A 21,506-nucleotide genomic window follows, 5' to 3' on the forward strand; every position below is an offset into this window, starting at 1 on the left:
TTTGCAATCAGGGGTGGCCTCATCCATTCTTGTCAGGTGACCCATTTAGAAAAGTTGAATTACTACAAGGAAAGGCCAGTCTTTAATGCCCTTGCGTTGCCTGGGCGGTCACCTTCTTGAATACTTTGTTAGATGGTTGATGTTAGAGTGGTAATTATTGTTGCTACCATTATGGATAACAGTGTGACCAGTAGTTTTTATTTCCCACGTGGATATGACAGGGATCCATGCATCTTAACCGTAGAGAAGTGCTGCTCAAAGTGTGGTCCGAGCCAGTCCAGGAACTGTTTGTTACCAGTCCATTCTGAGCTAAGTTCAGACTTTGAGAGTAAGCATTTGAAAACTCTTACAGCAATTTGTTATTGTTCTGAAATCCAAGCATGGGATTTTGTGTTTTACAACAGTATTGGTCCACCATGGACTTGGGGTGAGGTGGGGGAGAAACTGATCCTTCGCCAGAGATAATTTAAGAATTATTGCCCTAATGTGATAATTGTTGGCATTTAACTCGGACGGATCTTAATCTCATCTTGACACTTGGCTTCCATCAATGACACAAGGTCACTCTTCTCATTATTGGTTTTTAAGTTTTGAAAGCATCTCAAACCTAAAGAAAAGTTTCCAAGTACAGTACAAGTATCTTTTTATTCTAATCCATTTAAGGGTAAATTGCTAACACAATGCCCCATCGCCCCCAGTTTTGTAGACTGCCCCTCCATTTGGGTCAGCCTGATACTCACATGCTCACATGTAGATTGTGCGTCACTGGTAGGAATACCACAGAGTTGATGCTGTTTTCTCACATTCTCACGGTATCAGTTTGTCCTGTTACAGGGGCAGGTGTTAACTCTGACATCTGATATTAATTTTGATCACATGATTGAGGGAGTGCCTGCCAGGCTTCTGCACAGTAAAGTTACCTTTTCCTTTTGTAATTATCAAATTTTTTATGGGGAGGTACTTTGGGACTATGTAATTTTTACCCCACTCCTTCTCAAACTTTAAATCTATTCATTTATATTTATTTATGTCAGTGTGGTCTCATGGATTCCTCTTGTAGTCAATGGGTTATAATCCATTTCTTATATTATTTTTATCCTCAATTTGTTCAGATATAGCTCATGGGAGCCCTTTCGAGCTAACTTCTGTGTCCTTTGGAGATGTCCCCATTATTCTTTGAATGTGTCCTTACTTTATGGCACCACAAGATGTTCCAGTTTCATCTTATACATTCCCAGCCCTGAAATCAATCATTTCCCAAGAGCACTAGTTCCCTTTAGTATAGAATGGTATTTAGAAACCAAGATATGGATGCTAGGTGTGCTCATTGCTGTTGCATTGTCACTGCTCCCAGGCACTCTCAGTGGACAGAATTAGAGATGATGTACGTCTGTCTGTCTCTCTGTCTTGAAAACCATGAATTTACCACGATTGTAATTCTCTTTTTATACAGGGTTTGTACATATTTTCTCCCTTTGCATATTTGTAACTACCTTCTTGACAACCACTTACTTGGGTTTTATTATCCTCAATATATTTATTATTTAATTAATCCCCTCTTCTGTAACCAATCTCCTATTTTCATTACCAAACTTGGGCTCCAACATCACTTTCTGAGTGGCCACTGCCACCCCCCTCCACCAACACCTTCCTACCCTGCTTGCGCTCCAGCACCCTATGGGGAGTCACTGCTGTCCCCTGCCCACCCTGCTGTGGCTCCAGCATACCCCACTGGGCCACCAAGCCTGCTCCCAACCCCACCATTGGCACCGTCTTGTTCAGCCCCACCTCATGACTTTTGGACTGAATTGGTCAGGAAGGAAAGGGAGGGAAGGAAGAAGAGGAAGAGCAGAGTGACTTTCTTAATATGGTTTTAATTCCTTCAAGTCATGGGAGACAGCCAGTTGAAGGCTTGAGACAAAGGAAATTTTTTGGGAGGGATTTTGTCCATGCTTAATAGTGGCCAGTTGGCTTTTCCCAAGGATCCTTAGTTGTTGAGGTCACTTTAAATTCTTTACTATGGGCTGGCTTGGCACAGAGGTCCCAGGTGAGTATCCTGTCCTGGAGAAGTCTTTGTGTCATTTACTTTTTGCCCAAGCTGGGGAGCCTACTTCATAAGTGAATGACGCTAAAGGGCCTGAGTAAGGGCTGCCCGCTGTCTCACGGGTGGAAGAAGGTTCTGCAGGCATCTGAGCTCCTCTGCTCACGTGGACAGCAGGTGCAATGATTCTCCTACTCCTACCAGTTATAACCAGTTCCGCTTATCTGGCCCTCCCTTTGTGTTGTTTCATTATAGAACCCTCTCTAAAGTACATTTGCTCTGTGGGTATCTTAGTCTGTTCAGGCTGCTATAAGAAAATGCCATAGACTGGGTGGCTTATAAACAACAGAAACTTATTTCTCACAGTTCTCAGGGCTGGGAAGTCCAAGATCAAGGCACCGGCAGATTTGACTGGTGAGGACCTGTATCCTGGTTTGCAGATGGCGCCTTCTCACAGGGTCCTAACATGGTGGAAGGGAAGAAGGCAGCTCTCTGTGGTCTCTTTTATAAGGGCACCAACCCCCTTCAGCCCTCGTGATCTAATCACCTTCCAAAGGCCCCTCACCTCCTAATATCATCACATATGAATTGTTGGCGGGGAGGCACAAACATTCAGACCATAGTGGTGGGTATTTTCAGTTTTCTCTGCTCCATCTCTTAATTGAAGCCCTCGCCATATTGCCCCTAACTTTATTTCTGGAATGTGAACAATTATCAAATATGAAGACATTTCAACACCTCCTCTTGGTTCCCCCACCTGCTCAGGATCGAGGCTGCTTTAAAGCAAGTCAGGGTCCTCGTGTTTGCCCCTGGTCTCCCAGCAGCCCAGCACCAGCTTCTCCAGCACTTCCCCCCATGCTAATGCTGATCTCCTCTCCCACCCCCACCCCCAAAGGATTGACTCCTGCCCCTTCAGGGAGATGGGAGTTCATCCGTGCAAGTCTGCTCTCTGCTGCAGTCTGGTTGCCACACTGAACACAGTCAGTCATGAGAATGACATGTGTGCATCCCATTCCTTCAAGTTTATCTCTAGAACGTTTAAAGTAGCTGCCCAGGCTTCCCAGAATCACAACATGGATTGAAAGCAACTGATGCAAAATGCAATTTTCTTTCTATTCCTGCCTGGAAACCTTTGGCGTGGGGGCGCTTGGCCAGCCCGCCTCCAGGTTCCCGATCAGGGAGCAGGCTGACACATTACTCTGAGTAGCCAGACTGGTCAATTCATGGTCAGGGTCAGAATAGCTGGCTCCAGCGCTGGTTTTGTGAATGGAAATATTACTAAGTTCCTACGCACTACTTCACGTTTCATGCCAGAAGAAATGACTTAGCTGGTTTTTATGTGACTCAGCTTGATGATTCAACATTAGGTGATGAAAAACATAATTTTCTTCTTCTCTGGTAGAAATCATGCTGGTGACATGCTGGAATCCTAAACCCTAAAACTGTAAGGCAAATAAAATTTACTGAGAGCCAAGATGTGATAAGGAAGGAGAACTCTACCAAGTCTTTCCATTGAAAGGTTATCTAGATATAAACCCCATCCCCCAGACATTAAAAAGATTTATTTTTGTTTTAGTTTCTTTGCATTAAAAGATGGAGAATGAATGATAGGGGTTCTATTTTGAAAAGGATATAGTCATTTTAAAGACCAAGTATCTGGGATCGTTTCATTGAGAAGGACAGGCACCCAGAGAGGCTCAAAGGGAGTAGAAAACTTGACACATTTGCATTATTTAAATAAGGCCGGAAGAGGTTGAAGGGCCAGGTGCAGTGGCTCACGCCTCCTGTAATCCCAGCACTTTGGGAAGCCGAGGCGGGAGGATCATTTGAGGCTAGGAATTTGAGACCAGCCTGGACAGCATAGCAAGACCCTGTCTCTAAAAAAAATTTTTTTTTAAAATTAGCTGGTTGTGGTGGCTTGCACCTGTAGTCCCTCCTACTCAGGACACTGAGGCAGGAGGATTGCTTGAGCCCAGGAGTTTGAGGCTACAGTGAACTATGACAATGCGATTGTAGTTCAGCCTGGGTGACAGAGCTAGACTTCTCTTTAAAAAAAAAAGAAAAAAAAAAGGAAGAAATTTAAAACAAAACCAAGCAAAAGTTGATTTGGAGCCAGACAACAAAAGAGCTATATCAATCATGTTAAGGGTTTTAAACTGTAGAATTTATCCTGTGGTTAGTGAGAAGCCAGTGAGAGTTTTCAACATGGTAATTATCTGCACACATTTCCAAGCTGTCCTGATTTCATCTGTGAATTGGTAGACTGAAACTCTTCCTGTTTTAATGAGTCTATTTCATAGGCTTCCATTGAGATCTTCCTATGTATGAGCACATCTAAAGTCAACGCTCCGTCTTGATGGCTTGTGAGAAGTCACACTCCAAGAGTGTGCACACAGGTGCCCTCTGCCAATGGTACTTAGAAGTAGAGAATGAAGGAAGCACGTCGGTAGGTGCACAAGCCTGCTTTGAAGGGGTGGCTCACACACTGCTGGAAAACGCTCTTGAGAGAATTGGGGTCAGTACCCAAACATTTTATTGAAATTGCAATTTAAGACCTTTTTGAGTCTTTTCCTATTGGAGGTACCACCAGACAGTTCTCGCTTTAGTGCCTGTGTCTATTATTAGATACTTTGGTTTCACTTCCAAGTTCTAAGCATGCCAGAGAAACCCAGTTAGTCAGGTGATGATTAGTTTTGGTTTTTGAAATAGTTTCTGTTTTCATGTCAGATTTTGGATTGACTACCAAGTCAGATAATTCACCCAGTGGGTGAATTCCATTATGTACCCCCATTATGGAGAGCAGTAAAAGAGAAGGTGTGGCTATTGAGTTCCCTCACTTGGACTGTCTGTTTATGTCTTCTAATATGTGGAAAGATGTGATAATTATACCATCTTATAAAAATAAGATTTATAGGAAGTGTCAACTTCTGCTGTCAGTTTGGATTAAGATTCCCCATGAGGTGATTATTACACTATTATAAAGATTATTAAGTGGGTCTTTTTTCTTTCCCTTTTATTGTCTTCAATTACAAAGGAAAGTCTTAGAGAGAAAAAAATGCTTGCTAGTTTCTGCACAGTATTCACGAAACAGAGCTTAGTGGCTCTTCCATGCTAAATCAGAGCCAGATGAGGCCAAGTTTCACTTGAGGTGCCCTCGTTTCTCTGCAGAGGAAGACTTTGTGTCAGCAACTGGTGCAGGTCCGATTCTTCACGGGCTGTGGAAGGAGAGGGCTCCACCAGGAGTGTCAGTGCCTCTTTCCTGCGAGGCAGGCACTGATCGTGCAGCTCATAGGGACCCAGCTGGCTCTGCGAAGGTAGCTAAATGTGGAGTGTCCACAGATGATCACTGTCCACTACCGTGCTTCTGGAACATTCTCTGGTGACACAAGTCTGATCATGGTAGCTGCAACTTATCAAGACCTTAAAGCTGTGTACAATACGAATTATTTCGCACACATTTTCTCATTGAATCCTCCCAACGGCCCACTAAAATATAATACAAGATTATCTGAACCCCTGAGGCCAAATATATATTTCTGGATTCAAACTTTTTCTGATTTTAGAAAAATTAGAAAGTATTCACTATTACTTAGAAAAATCATGCAATGCATATACTATATTATTTAACACAACTGCCAGGTTCTAGGGTAGCACCCTGTCATCAAATTAAATTTCTGCTGTGAAACTTAAGAAGAATTAGTTACATTAAGTGGGTAAATGAAGACTAAGGAGAGCCTCATGTCAACTCCTGTCAGGTTTTGCTGCCAAGTAAGTTATGAAAAAACTTGGCTTTCAGAGCTTTTTTGGATTGGGGAATTATGCATAAAGGGTGTGACTCTATAATATTATTCCCCTTCAAAGAATTAAATACTTGAGCCCAGAAAGATTAAGTAAGTTGCCCAAGGTCACTCAGCTTGGAAGTGGGAAAGCCTGGTTTCAAATCCAGGCTCATTTGTCTCTAAAAATCCATATTCTTGCCCCAACGTCTCCTGCCTCTCTGTTGAGCCTGCCCTAGGAGGTAGATAGTGATAGCTCCCCTCTTCAGCCTATAGTGATTGAGCTCAGCCTCCTTCTCTCCTCTTCTGGTTTTAGGCCTGACCCCTGCATTTTCTGGAGTCCTTCTTGTCCCTCCTTTTTGGAGCCACTGTAGCTCTGGGTATATGAGTTTGACTCTCAAAGGCCGTGAACCAGGACTACTACTCTAGTGACCCAGGATGGTTCCTTTGTGCTTTCAGAACTTAATTCCCGTGCCCCACATTACAACAGGCAGAATTGCGGGCGCTGTCCAAAGATCTGAGCAGCTGGATGGCAAAGGGACTAACATAGTCCATGTCAACTGTCTAGCCTGGCTGCTCTTGTGAGTCCTGTCTGAAAGTTTATTTCCCAGGGAGAAGCTCAGCCATTCCCCACCAAAACAGGCTCATTCCCTGAAAACTCTGAAAGAACTGGGTACTCAAGCAAGGAATCAGTCTGCAAACAAGCAGGAATAAGTGTTCATCGCTCCGTTAACTGAACATGAACACTTTTGGCGTAGTGGGGTCAAAGTCAACTAAATTTGCTGAGTAGTGGTCGTGGAGCACCATGACTGTTTCCCACTGTTCTCTTTCCCTCTTTAAGATCCATCTTTCTTCCTTGGACCAGAACTTCTCTGTATTTCATTTATCTCAACCCAGCAAATATGTTCATTTGAAAAATGCATACCATGGGGAAAGGAGTTGGTAAGAAAAGGCAACGTTGAAGCAGCGTTTGGCAAGAGGTGAAGATATGTAAGGATGTGAGGACTTCTCTAATTACAGAATTCCAAGTTCTTTTTGGACATGACCCTCAAAAGTTTGAAAGGGCAACGGCTGCGGTTAATTTAAACCTATCAGCCTCGCTCTTGAGAAGATACGGACACAAAAGTCTTTCTTCTGTGACAAGCCTATGGTTATGGCTTCTGGACAGCAGGACTTTGAAAAAAGCAGAACATTCCCCATCAGTTTAATTCCCTTCTGTAAGCAGGTTCCGCAGTTACTGAGGATTGTGCTGGATCTTCTGATATATTCAGGGCACCTGGGTTGGGCTTCTGCTGGTGCTTCTGCCTCGCTGGGGCACCACATGGTGTCACTGTGGCTAGCTCCTGCGTGGCTCCTCCGTGCTGCTGGTTAGGGCAGCACCTTCCGAGGAATCAGACTCAGCCACACACAAAGAAAGATGCATAGTCTTGAGCTGACAGAGAGGAGATGAATCAAAGGACCTAATTCTTGCAAGTTCCCTGGTAAGAAATGTGAGCTAATCAAAGCCAGGCTTGGGAGCAGGATGTCCCCTGTGTGTTGGAGTTCAGGGCAGGATATGACTGTCTCTTACTGGCCATAGTTACTTGCTGTGTTCCTCCCTAAGGAGATTGGCATTTCAGATCCATTTGATCTTTGTGAATAAGTTACTACACATTTAGGAGGTGGCAGACTGTGGGGTGAGGGGAAGAGTGTGCAGGACAGATTATTAGAGCACCAAACAATATATATGTAGTTCATATAATATTTTCTTTCGTTGAGCTTGAAGGTAAACATAAAGGTTTCCCAAAACTTGTATGCATCTGACATCACAAGTTTTACCAGTCTGTCTTACTCAAATATATTAATAAATTCATACCAGATGTAAAAAAGCCAGTCAAGGAAAACACATGCTTAAATGTGACAGTCATGTCTCTGAATTCGTATCTAAAGTTCAATTCCTGGACCCACTGCTTGCTAGCCGTGTGAGCAACTTACTTCCCCTCTATAAACTTCAGTTTCCTCGCAGTAAAATGGGAATAAAATAGTACCAACCTCTTTAAAAAGTTTAAGACAGCACCTAGTATATAAAAGGCTCCCAGTAAGAGTAATTGTTGTTGTTGTTCTTACAGTTACTGTTATGTTTAAGGAAAAGGCCTAGAAAACTTTCGCAGAGTTACTTATGTGTTGCTCTTTCGCAGTGACTGTGAACCTGAAATAAATAACAAAACACATATTATAAAATTGCTTTCTATTCCTAGTTGGAATTTTTTTTAGTTACTTCCTTAGAATTAAAGTTTCTCTTACAAAACCTGAGTTCAGGAATGAATTTTCAATAGTCTGCTGTGATTTCAAAAACTAAAGTGTGACAAAGTCCATCATTAATTGATTAAATGTATTGGATGACAATAAAATTACAAGTATGACCATACATCTCCCCCCCCCACACACACACACACTTTGGCAGGTAATCTTAACACAGCCAAGTCCATCATGTTGGTAGAAACGTGTTTCACAAAAAGATCTTGGTGGGGGAATTGCTATTCACCATGATTTTTATTCTTACTGTTTTAATTCACATTTTTCTTTTTCGATCTTAAACTGAGCTTCCCCTGGAGAAGCAGAACTCTTTCCTTCTAGAGTTTTCATCATCTTCCAGTCATGTTTATAAGGATAGACCCAAAATCAGTAACTGATCACACACTCCGACTTACCTTTAAGCAATAATATTTGACAGTTTCTGACTTGTTCCACCAGGCAGGGGTATTTCTCATTTCTGAGCTAGGTTTATAATCTGAAGATTCATATCATCACATTCTCCTACTTCTGGGGCCTTCAAAGGAGGAGATAAAAGAGGAAGGGACCAGTTCTTGGTGTGTGGGTCACAGTTGGAACCTCACAAGCCCATGTACTCCAGGGCTGACAAGCAGGATGTTCCCTTTCACAGAGAGGAAATGAAATTGAAAATGCAAGTCTGAGCTCATTTCTTTCTGGTGACTTGTGGGTCACTTTAGATGTTTGCAACCTCACCCTGGTGCTGTGTGAAGAAAGACGGTCATTGAAGGAGCCCCGGCTGAGGCATGTCATCTGGTGGGTGTTTTTGTTCGGTTCGGTTTGGTTTTTAAATAAGAGTGGGTGATGGCTTTTTCTTTTCTTTTGGCAAATGTAGAAACAAAGGATCTTTGATTTAAGACCTCAAAGTCCCTGTATCTGGAGTAGAATAATCACCCAAGTCATAATGTTTGATCAAAATAACTTTCTAAACTTTTGGAATTCATATTCTTGGCTTTTTAGAAGTTAGACTTGTTTCTACAGAAGGAGGATTTGGGCTGTCAGGCATGACAGCAGCTGTATTCTGCGTAAGAGCAGCCCTCTCTCGGGTTCCCTTGGGTGGGAGGAATTGCAGATTCTTTTCTCTGCCCCCATCAGCACAGCCCGCCACAGATGCCCAGGGGAAATCCGTCTTGCTTGGAAAATCTGGAAGCAAGGCCAAGGCATGGCTTCTTTCTCTGGACCAGAAAGTGGTTTAACTACTTACAATAAATAAACAGGAAACCCAGATTCATGCCTCCCAGATTTCTTTTCCACTCACGATGGGAGACAGCATTGGCACATTTGGAGTGAAATTCCGCTGCCCTCTCTGCTCCTTAGTCTGCCTTGCAATGCTATGGCCTTGTGAGCACCACCGTTACAGAGATGAGCAGTTTGTGTTTTTTTTTCTTTCCTGAGCTTCCTGTACTGCCTGGGATGATGGAAATGCTTGTGGATCTGCCTAAGTCCATGAAGTTTAAGACAAGCTGGTTTATCTACTTTTCTCAGCATGGGCTAATAATATTTAAGAGAAAAAATTTCTGGTTTGTGTTATCTTTTAAAATTAATTTGTGCTTATTGTAGAAAATATTGGAAAATAAAGAATAAAAATAAAAATGACTCATAATCCTACTGCCCCAGGGATAGCCACTACCTTTCTAGTTTTTCTCCATGCACACAGGTGCATGGAAGGCAATATTGGGTTTATACTTGTGTTAGTATAATTGGTGCTGTGACAAGTTACTGCAAGTATAGTAACTTAAAACAATACACATTTATTATTTCACAGTTCTAGAGATCAGAAGCCTGAAATATGTCTTCTATGGACTGGATTGTATTCCCCACCCCCAAATTCATGTGTTGAAGCCCTTAACCTCCAATGTCATAGCCTTTAGGAGGTAGTTAGGTTTGCATGAGGTCACAAGAGTGGAGCCCTCATGATGGAATTAGTGCCCGTGTAAAAAGAGGCATCAGAGAGCTTGCTCTCTCTGCCCACCACGTGAGGACATAGCAAGAAGGCAGCTATCTGCAAGGCAGAAAGAGCCTTCGCCAGAAACCGACCATGCTGGCATCTTGATCTTGGACTTCCATACTCCAGAACTGTGAGAAAGTAAGCATCTGTTGTTCAAGCCACCCAGTCTGTGGTATTTTGATATGGCAGCTCAAGCCGACTAAGACTGAGCTAAAATCAAGGTGTTGGTAGGGCAGCGTTCATTCTCAGGCTCTAGAGGAGCGTTCACTTCCCCCATTTTCATTTTATATGCTGCCTACATTCCTTGGCTTGTGGACTCTTCCTCCATTTTCAAAGCCGGCAGTGTAGAATCTTCTCTCTCTCTCTACCCACCCCCTCCCCCCCTCACACCCTCCTGCTTCCCTCCTATTATTACATCAGGACAAACTGGATAATCCAGGATAGTCTTCCCATCTCAAGTACCTAAACTTAGTCACGTTTGCACAGTCCTTTTTTCCAGGAAAGGCGAGATATTCACAGGGTAGGACTCGGACATCTTTGGAGAGGCCACTGTTCTGCCTACCACAATCTACTCACCTTCTGCTGATTGAGTTTTTAACCATGTGCATTGCACTTTTGCTTTCTTTCACATAGCTGATAGGTGGTGAACCAGGATTTGAACCCAGGCAGTCTGGCTCTCAAGCCTGTACTCGTAGACCCCTGCGGTATATCTGCTTTTGTAACCTGCTTTTACTCTTAATATATTTTGAATATTTTCCCATGACCATAACCAGTCTTCTAAATTTGAGAGTGTGAAACAAGATTTGTAATGGCTAAATAATACTCCATCATCTGCATCAGCCATAACTAATTTAACCATTAGTATAATTTAAAAAATAAATACGACAGTGAAAGTTCACGTATGTAAGCTTGTGCCCATACTTAGTTATTAGCGGAACTTGTGCCAAAAGTGGCTTAGGAGCTGGTTAACTAGTGTACATCCTAGAACCGTCTTTGCCAAACTGTTTTCCTTGAGCCATTAATAAGGATTCCACGAGGCGGGGTTTCTCTGGTTAAATAAATTTGGGAAATGCTGTACTCCCATTCCTGCATTAGAGATTCAGTCACATTAGCACTAAAACCAGAAGTCCTCTGGTAAAGAAATTTCTCTGTCTCCCTCAGTTTCTCTCTTTAACCCAGTGTTTCCCAAGCTTATTTGACCAATGCCTTTTTCTGTTTTTGTTGTTGTTTGCAGCATCGAGTAATATCTTACGAAGCTATGGTAGTAGGACACAATTTTGGAAACACAGCCTTGGAATGAACCTAGCCAAGTGAAGCTTCTCACCCTCAAATGCCTTCTAAAGCTGAAGTCTAAAATTACTATAGATGGAATAGTTGGGACAAAATTATGTCTGTGAAATAAACTCAAAAATGTTTCCTATCCTCCACTCAGAATTCCACTCTAACCTTGTTCTGTTGGTTCCTTACGTCCGCTGTAGCGGTCACATTGCACGTGTTCCCTGCTCTGTAAATGTCAGGACTGGCCTTCAGCCAAGGCCAGCACAGGTGTGCCCCGAGGTCTGCATGGCACTGTCTGTACATGTTTCCCATGGTGGTGACTAGGGCCTTTCCAGAGGGTTCTGTCCAGGTGAGAAACGGGGTAGAAGGATGTCGTCACTGAAAATGGAGGCTACTTTTGGGGATTATTAGCAATGGAATCAGTCACCAGGGGAATAAACCACTGTGAGAGCAAGGTCTGGTGGGATAGGCAGGGACAGAACTTGGGAAGTGCTGGGTGAGGTGCACACCTGAGCAATGAAACATGGGCGCCAAAGGTAACCATCGCTGTTTAGGGACTCTAACATGGTATGCCCTCCAGGCCTTCAAGGGGCCGTTTGGGGCCACAGACAAGGATGTGATCGACCTCCCAGGCCTGCGGTGCAGACCATTGGCATCACATTCGTGTAATGATCTCCAAGCCCCAAGCCGATGGTGTCTGCACCATCAGAGAGCATCAGAAATTTGTTCACTATCCTAATCGAGAGGACCATTGGCAGCAAACTCAGGACCTCTGAGGAAGATGTCAGGTGTGGAACGGTTCCCTCTCCAGCTTTTTAGCAGTCTGTGTGATTCCTACAATGGCATACAGAATGCTAGTGTGTAATTTGAACCACACTGGGGAGGAGGATGGTCAGATTACAGCCTTTCTTTCCTGTTACTCATGTGACCTCTAGTGGCTATAACCAGTAAAACCTTGTCCTGGGGATGGAATAATAAGAAATAAGCAGGAAATGTCATTAATGTTTAATTGGTAACTTTCTACAGTAGCCCTTCCCTCTCTTTACAACTCTCTTTCACCATACACCCCATCATATAATTTAGCCGTAATCAGCACTGGGTTTGGGTTCCAGACTAGCTCTGACTGTTCCGATCTAATGTAACTTGGGCTGGAGTTAGCATCTGAGCTTCCGTAGTCCAAGCCATTTCCAGGCATCCACCCTAACTACATCGCAATTGTAGTTGTTGTGAGGATTGGATAACATGAGGGCTACAGATGAAGCGCTGTATAAATCTCCCTATTACTTCACAGCCACTGAGTCTGTGATTCTGTAGAACTAGAATGTTTTATTTCATATGCTTTGGTGAAGTCATGTAAACTCTTTGTTCCAATCCACAAGCATTTGCTAAGTGGCTGTTACGTGTACTTCAGATGTACTTAGTGATTTACTCAACAAGCGTGAGCTCCTACCTTGTGCCCTATACCACAGTTACTGCTGGGATCCATCAGCAGAGACCAGGACAGACAAGGTTCTACTCTAGTAGAGTTAACATTCAAATGAATTAAGGGGATTCGTAGACGGTTGAAATGGCCTGTGTCCTCAGGTGACTTTAAAGTTTAATTGAGAAGACAGAAGCTTCAGTAACTAGATAGGGTACAAGTCAGTAAGTGAAAATGACCTTCACAGAAGTGTAAACAGAGTGCTATGAGGCAGAGATCCCACTGTGCTGTGTTTGAAAGGGAGAAGCTAGGAGTGAATATAGACTGTGCTTTCTAGATGTTTAATGATGGAAGAATGGCTCCTGGGAGATGATCTGAACATGTGAGAGGTCAACTAGAAAATCATGAAAATCGATCTGGCAATTTGGTATCTATTTCTGGTCCCAAGAGAGTTGCAAAAATTGTATGCAGAATACCCACGAAACTCTTCATTTTCCCCCTGTAGTCATATTATTCTTTGAGATTCCAATGAAGTAGTAACTAGATGTATTGGACGCTTCTGTTCTAAATATTAACTTAGTCCTTATAACAACTCTATGAGGGTAGGTATTTCTATCATGATATCCATTTTACAGATGAGCAAACTGAGATGTGAAAAGCAGTAACTTACCCAAAGTTATTTGGCTGCTAAGCAGTAGATTCGAACCCAGCCTGGCTGGCTGCAGAGCTTGCCTGCTCACCACTGTGCTGTATTGTTTCTCAAGCCTTCAATAACAAGGTCACTTGGAATTTTTAGAGATATGTACAACGTATGTAGGGGTGAAATGTCCTCAGATCTGGGATTACTTTAAAGCAATCCAACAAGTTGAAGGAAAGGAAAGAAAGAAAGGAAGGAAGGAACAAGTATGGTAACATCTTGATAAATGTTTACTTTCCGTGATGTTTATAATGCTTATAGGGGTCGTGATAGCATCCCCTAATTTCCGTAATAAAAATTAGAAACCATTTCTAGTGGCTTTGGAGATTTTGAAATATTTATTATCTTAATGTTAATATGAAAAGACTTTTTAATTATCTGGGTAATTCAGACCAAAGCAATGAGTTTCACTGAATTATTAATGTAATGAGGCTGTGGAATGGAGTGCCCTCTTCTGTATATTAAGATCTACTTTCTACCTAATCCCCAAATGTGATGGCCATATGCTCCTGTGTTTGGGTTTTTTTTTTTTTTTAAATCGATAAGTGTTGATCTTGCCAAATGTACTTGATAGAATAAAATGCTTTAGTTAGAAGAGACCACAAAGACAACTAATTCCAAAGTTCTCATTTTACAGCTATGGGAGTTAAAGCTTGCAGAATTTAAGTGATCAGCCCAAGATTAAATTGGGAGCCTTAAATGATTATCTGTAGTCAAACACATAGCCAGTTAATGGAAAAGCAGGAATTAAAAACCTGGATTTCCTGAACTCCAGGCCTTTCCAGCTCCTATCAGGAGGGCTCAGTAAAGGGCTAAAGCAGCCCACACAGAGACATTGACTCCAGGCTTCCGCTGCGACTCCTGCTATATCAGGTGTTGCCAAGTTAGTATTCTGGGATGTAAAATGAAGGAAGGTGAGTCACCTTTAGCTTGGGACTAGAAGAGGTCAAATGGGTCTTTAATTTTCCAAGTGGGGCCATTCCAGTCCAAAAGTTTGGAAACTGCCAAGGTCTTCATTTATTTTGTGTGTTTTCTCCACATACCTTGTTCACAGATTCCAGCTGTGTCACTCACAAAGGGCATAGTTGGAAAAATCATAACCGCTGCACCTGAAGATACTGCTCAGAAGTGCATTTGTTGCTCTGTGGCAATAAAACCCACCCCTCAGCAAGCCAGAAAGCAGAGCCAGGCATTTCCCAACAGGGAGGGATGCAGGTGGTCTTGGTGTAGTGCCCAGGGCCACTATACCACTGGTTAACTAACCATTGACCTCGTCTCTTCATCCTGAGAATTCTGGAGGGCATTTCGGGAGCTCAAATCACACCATTCCCAAGTCTGGTACACACCTTTCCTAGTGTCTTTGTTGGTGTTTGTTCCTCAAGGTCTGGTGGGGGCGATTCTCAAACCCAAATGCTTTCAGGATCCCAGCAGGTAAGGTAAATGAATGAAGCTGGCCAATGCAAGAATTGGGTGATCCGGGAAGAGCAAGTCTTGTTCTCATTCGCAGGTTTTACAACACAGTGCTAGCCACACAAAAATCCTGGGCCTGTCAGTGGAGAACTGGCTACCTCTGATAGAGAGGATAGAACCTGGTGAGGAAACCAGGGGACCCAGGTGCCATCACTGGCTCCTAAGTGACGTCAACACAGCTTTCCCTTTGCAGAGCCTCAGGTTTCCTCATCTGTAAGAAGTGGGTCTCTAAGGCTTCAAGGTGTGCCACCTCTGACAGTCTCAATTCTATGATCGGTGATAGAATACATGTCTCAAAAACAACTGGAGGCACTGTCTGTCTGTCTGTCTGACAAAGTACCTGCATGGCCAGTTTGATCTAACTGACTTTTTGGAACTGCCGTTTTTGAGGTCTTTGTTGGATGGGTTTGTGCATTAACCTTGAGTGCTTTGATCCCTGTAATAAAATGGCCTGCACTTAACAACCAGTCTGGTACCACTCTCTGTTAGAGATTGCCTTTTTTTTTTTTTTTTTGCTAGTTTTCTCTCCTTACTGAAAGCAGTCATGAGCAGACAAGCTTAGAAAGGGTGTTCTCTTCGTGTTGTTTCAGGGAAAATAGAGAAAGTCAAACCTCCTCCATCCCCTACCACTGAAGGCCCAAGCTTGCAGCCTGACTTAGCCCCCGAAGAGGCTGCCGGAACCCAGCGGCCCAAGAATCTGATGCAGACCCTCATGGAAGACTATGAGACACACAAATCTAAAAGGCGCGAGAGAATGGATGATAGTAGTGTAAGTTGTTCCTCCTTTCCTCTTTCATTTCTCCGAGGGCGACTGTCGGCGTGGTGTATGGTATTCCAGTTCAGGCACAGATGTGTATGTGGTTGTCTGGTCAGCGTCATGGTTCCAAAATCAATTTCCAAATGTGTGGTTTAAAATGCCTAGAGTTGGGTTTGGGTTTTGGCCTCGCTTCCCAAAGATGTTGATCATGTGATCATGCAAGGAGCTGGGCCTTTTGCTGACAAGTAGAGTTGGAGCCCTCTGGCAAGGCTAGACCACGAGATACTTGGTGTGTAAAAAGACAACATGCAAGGGCAACACGGGGAAGAGGGATGTGAGCACTCCGAAATCACCGCAGGCACCGGGGAGCTGATTTCTACCGTTGCTTGGCCTGCTCTATAGAGATTTATTTTTCTAGAGTGCTATGAAGATGCTGTTCCTTCAGTGTCAACCCAGTGGGCAATCCCTATAGATGTCACACAGCGCTCAAAGACTAAATGTGTTTTGGGCTGTTACCAAGCCCATGTGCATAGTTTGGCAGGAAAGAGCATCTAGAATGACAGTTAAAAACCACATGGCTACCCTGCTACCCCTAAGCCTTATAACTTTGCACTTGACATTCACGTTAACTGTGAAGGAAGTCATCTGCTGTGTGGCTTCTTTCTCCAGTAAGAGACTTAGGAGCTATTGTTCCAGACAGCCCTGGGATCAGCCTCCGATTTTCATGCCAACCTCCTAGGAGTCTTCTTGCATCAGTCTCTTAGCATGTATTGAGGTAATCACCCCTCTCCCCAATTGCTCTTAAGTCACAGATAACTTGGGTTGGTTAACGATACTACCCCATTTACCTGGGACAGTCCTGGTTTATGCCTGATAGATACCCTGACATCATTATTAATAGCATCCCTTTTCACTCTTAAGTGTCCCAGTTTGGGTGATAAACTATCTGGTCACCTTAAACTTGAATGCTATTGGGTTCACAATAGGAACTCTTTGCTGATTCACTGCCTTTTATGTCCTGGCTGTGGATTTCTGGAGTTGAAGCCAGATACCAAAAGTTGCTTTCAAAATATGTAGCAGTAAAGAAAAGAAGAAAGCAAACACATGTAGTAGTCTGACTACTCACTTGGCAGCTCCCAGGCTTTGCCTTGTGTTTACGCCTGAACTGCATGGATCACTGGCTCAGCTACTCTATCGGGCTGGAGCTACTCTACTGGGCTGCTCTCCGTATTACCCAGTGTGATGAGACCTGCCCTTCGGTGGCCGTGGACATTTCCACTGCTGGGCTTCACTGTGGAGGTGCCAGAAGCTCTTTCCCTGAGGCTATAGGACTTTTGCTGCCCCCTAAGTCACTTTAGCCAGCCCTTCTTTGCAGCCCCATGTAGAAGTATGGAGTTCACCTTTAGGAATTTTCTGGAGCCTGTGTCCATTTTGAAGCTTAGCGCTCTAAGCACCTTATTTCTTTTCTCCCAATGATTCCACACTGCACATCAGCCGCTTTGGTAAATCCAGCCGGGTAGACTCCTCACACTCTGGTGTGGATGGTGAAGAACCACTTAGCATGTGACCCACGTGCGTGTTTGCTGAGCACACTCTACTTGTCACTTGTGTATGACTTTTGTGTTGGAGTGATGTTAGAGAAAAATACTCCCGACAGAAGGGAAGGGCCAGCTGTCACTCATTTTATACCAGCAGAGGGCTGGGAGCCTCCTTTGTGTACACCCTGACACTCAGGCAGCCTCCTAACAAAAGCTGACCAGATGGGATTTTCCCCTTGCCTTCATGCAGCTATGCGGAATTGGTGTTTTAGTACGCTGATTGCCCTTCACTTGTGAATTGAAGAGGCAGCCTCCTGTCCCTCTATTTCCCAAGTAAATAAACATTTCAAATAAAGAAAAAAACCTACTATCTAATCCAGCTGTGAATATCCCTGGATCTTGGATTCACGGCCACGTGTTTTGTGCTGTTATTGATATTACAATTGAACCAAATTTGTTGTTGTTGAAAATTCTCAGGACTAGGACAAAATCTGCCAAACCCACCATATCTTCTTTTAAGAGAACCAAATCTAAAATAACGTACTCACATCGCTTCTGAAGCAAATACATGACCATCAGCCAGACTTCACGTGAGAGCCCATCTCCTAGCCCTTCTGACTCAGGGGCTCTTTCCTACCATGTCTGTGTTGATCACTGGTGAATATGTTGAAGTTTACCTGTAGGGATGAACAAACCATCATTTTTTTCCTAGCTGATCTATGGCCCCTTCTCCATTTTTTTGTTTAATTATCTCCTATACCAGAAGGACAATAATAGAGAGCGGATGGATTGCTTGGTGGTGGGGTTGTGTAACTGGCTTACCTAGCCCTAGAAGCTAAAGGTAATTCTGTTAAAGGTAAAGTAATTCTGGTCTCCGGTTTCCATTCGTATATACTATTCTCAGGGCAAAATGTGGCTTCTTAGACTCTCCATCCTCTAGAAGCCTCAGTGGCTCACACTGGCACACTCAACGTCACCCAGTGTCACGCAGCATCGCCCCCGGCACCTTCACCTGCCAATATTTCTTCCAGTAGGGCCCTTGGCAGCATTTTGGTGTGCCTTCCAGAGATGATAAACCACACCTGGGAATCGGAGTGCCACACACATGATCAGAACCCAAGCATGTGTTGGCCCATATGAAGTAGCAAGTTCTTTGTGAATTGAATGGAAAGAATTCTTATTTGCTTTGCTTCCTAAAAACAAAACAGGCTGATAATCGGGATGCGTACGTAGCATGTCTGTCATTTTTTAGACACAATGATATTGGGAAGTGTGAAAGACAGGAGAACGAGAAGGCTAGAGAGCCCCAGGGAAGCTCTGCCTGAGGTTGTGCTGAGTGACTTTTGCCAACAGAACTGAGAAAAAGTGATCCCTGCTCTCAAAACAGGTGCAGTGTCCCCCGGCCCCTGTCAGAGCAGTGATGGTCTCTGGAGTCCCGTCCACCAGCCCAGGGCCCTCCTCGCTTCGATTTTCCCACTTCATAAAAAATCCCATGCAGGACAGGCAGGAGGCCCCTGGCTCACGGAATCCCTGCACAAGAGTGGTATGATGGAAATCGTGTGGCATCTGGTGGCCCTTCTTTCTCATGCACCTGAGCTGTCATTCTCCCTGCTGGAAATGAGGGGACAGTCTGGGGGCTCCATGAATGACAGAAGATGGAAAGTTTAATCCTGAACTGTCTTGGAACATCTACCCAGGAGTCACTGTTTCAGTGATAAGAAGTCATCTGTGGATGCTCTGGTCAGTTGGCAACTGGTAAAAAATCAATGACAAGGAATGTGAAAAAGCCCCTTTTCTCAAAAAGTTAACCCCAACCAGCCATGTTTGTTACTAGCTCAGAACTTGAGCAAAGTGCTCCCTTCAGGAGTCGCAGTCTTCCACGGGGCTGGCTTCCTTGTTCTGCGTGGCATAGTCACCGATGAGTGTCTCTGGCCCCTCTTATTAACAACCCCTTGGCTAATGTTTCAGGAAGGATGATTGCCATCCCCACCTCCACCCCCTTAACCAGGGCTATTTAGCAGCCTAGACAAGGCCTCCGTGTGAATTAGAAAAAGCCACCCCTTTTCAAAACTCTGTGAAGATGCAGCCCTGCCCCAACCCCACAGTTTGAGGGGTGGAGTTGGGGGGACTGGGCTTCAGCACCGTTCATACTTTTAGCCTGGAGCTTTTGTGCAGTGCGTATAATTCTACTCGTATTGTGGGTTTCCCTTATCTGAAAATATTATCCTATGTGGACATGTCCCCTTATCTGGGTCTGATGCCGTTTCTAGTCAATCGTGCAACTCACAATGGACTAGTGAATCATAGTTTCCTGAAGGGCTTCTTGGTGCCTTGCGAAGGGACCGCCTCAGAGGTGGGGTTGCCCACTCATGGATCTGGAAGATGTTCGAACTAGAAGGCACAAATGACAGACTATTTGGATGTTTTTCTTCTTTAGGCATGAAGAGTCCTTTCAGGAAGCTGTGATTCATCAGTCCATTGTGAATTGCATGACTGTATTTAGGCAAATAGTTTTTTTCTGTCCAGTTCTTCCCCCAACCTGACTTGAGCCTTAGAAGGTGAAAGTGATGGGTCATCGAGTCCCTGATGCTCCAGAATATGTCAGTAGATTTGATTTCCCTTTCTCGGCTGAAAGGAAGCTGGCCAGAGTCCAAATCACAGCCCTCTGGATGGTCAGCCCCATCCTTACTGTGGGCACAGGACCTGCTCCCACTGGATTTCTCCTATGTGCGCTCTCTCTCTCTTTCTAACCCCAAGACCTAATTACTGAAAAGTCTTCCAACCACCCCATCCTGTCTTGGAACAAGAGAAGGCCGTATCATCAGTTCTCCTGGGCTATGTCAAAGCTGGGGCCTAGCTTCTCTAGGAATTCCTGGCACATGTTTCCCTCCTGGACCAGGACACGCATCAAGATTCATGGCCTTGTTCTCCCTGAGTGGTGAAGGAAGCCCATCTGCCTCCAGTGCTCCCCTCCCAGGCTCTACCGAAAGCTCAGCCACGATCAAGGATGCTTTGTGCTGCCCCAGCCCTCTGCTGAGTTCTCACCCACACCCTAGGGAAGGTGCAAAGGAAAGGAGAGCTCCAAACCTGTTAGCTCCCAGCCACCAGCTTGATCATTACAGAACTATGACTCTTAAGTGCTACACGTAAGAAGCAGTCGATGGTCACAGACGTGTGATCCCACCTAACCAGTCTATGACTACCAGTGCCCAAAACCAATAAATGCCTCAAATGTCCTAAGCAGTGTAAACCTAAGGTCATTACCATGATTCTGGAGGGATCTGTCCTCAGTTGGTCCTGCTATCTCATTGCTCATAGTTGGGCCATTTTTTCTGCACTTTTCTTACAGAAGACTTTTAGTCTCCTACAGGAACTAAAGGATCATTTTAGTTCCTAAGTGCTCATACTGATCCTAAATAATTATCCTAAAGGATCATCCCACTCTCAGGAACTTATCTAGGTCCCCTAGGTTTTGATGAAGGAGTCTGAGGGAGGCAGGGCTACCCTTAGGTCAGTTTTTTCAGAGCTCCTACTTCCCACAAACTTTGCATTCAAACCAACTCCTATCTATGATTACGATCTTGTTTTAATTGGACAACAGGCTACAAGACTGCTTTGGGGTCCAGAGATGCCTACAGGAAGAGAAAAGGCTGTTTGGCTACAGATTCTAGCAAACCCAAAATGGCCACCGAGGACCTTGCTGGTTGTATACAGAAGGGAAGGCATCTTGTTAATTCAAAGTGCAGAAAATCTTGAATTAACAAAGTATGGCTTATCTGATATTTTTATTAATGAATAATAGGGTATCTGATTGCTCCAAAAGATGCAGACTTTAAAATAAACTAATATCAGATGAAGCAAGTCTTGGCATAGGTGTGGAATGGTCTCCCGATGTTACTTCCTGTCACGTCTGCCCCTGGCGTGGTGCCGGTTCCCAGCTGGGGGGTGTTCTGTAAGTGTGTCTCTGCCATGTACTAACCCTGGTCTTTTCCCTCTCTGCCAGTACACCTCTAAGTTACTGTCTTGCAAGGTGACTTCCGAGGTACTTTTCAACTTGTTTGTGTTGGTTTTACTGAATGCATGATCCAGGTGCATGCTGTTGTGGTTTGCCATTTCCTGATGGGTTACATGAGAATGGCAAGAAAAATGGCTTGTCTCTGTATGTATTTCTTCCTGCCTCTTCTGAATTGTGGGACTGCCGCAACATGTTGGAGTCCATGCACCAGTGACACATATTGCTGTGCTTTGCTGTGCTGTGTGGTGGGCTGGAG

The 21,506-nt window shown here is 44.1% G+C and overlaps 1 protein-coding gene across 2 annotated transcripts in view; it reads left to right on the forward strand.

Moving 5' to 3' along the window:
* The window catches only part of AKAP2 (A kinase (PRKA) anchor protein 2), a 33,609-nt gene that overhangs the window by 3,003 nt on the left and 9,100 nt on the right, over positions 1-21,506 (forward strand). Inside the window, exon 2 of one of the 2 annotated variants that reach the window (XM_012641191.1) lies at positions 15,531-15,709. The exons of the other annotated variant lie outside the window; for it this stretch is intronic. Within the exon in view, the coding sequence (XP_012496645.1) occupies positions 15,531-15,709 (179 nt within the window). The remainder of the gene's footprint in view (positions 1-15,530; positions 15,710-21,506) is intronic. 2 annotated transcript variants of the gene reach the window in all.

Source organism: Propithecus coquereli, unplaced genomic scaffold (genome assembly GCF_000956105.1).
Source record: "Propithecus coquereli isolate 6110/MARCELLA unplaced genomic scaffold, Pcoq_1.0 Scaffold163, whole genome shotgun sequence".
Lineage (NCBI taxonomy): Eukaryota > Metazoa > Chordata > Mammalia > Primates > Indriidae > Propithecus > Propithecus coquereli.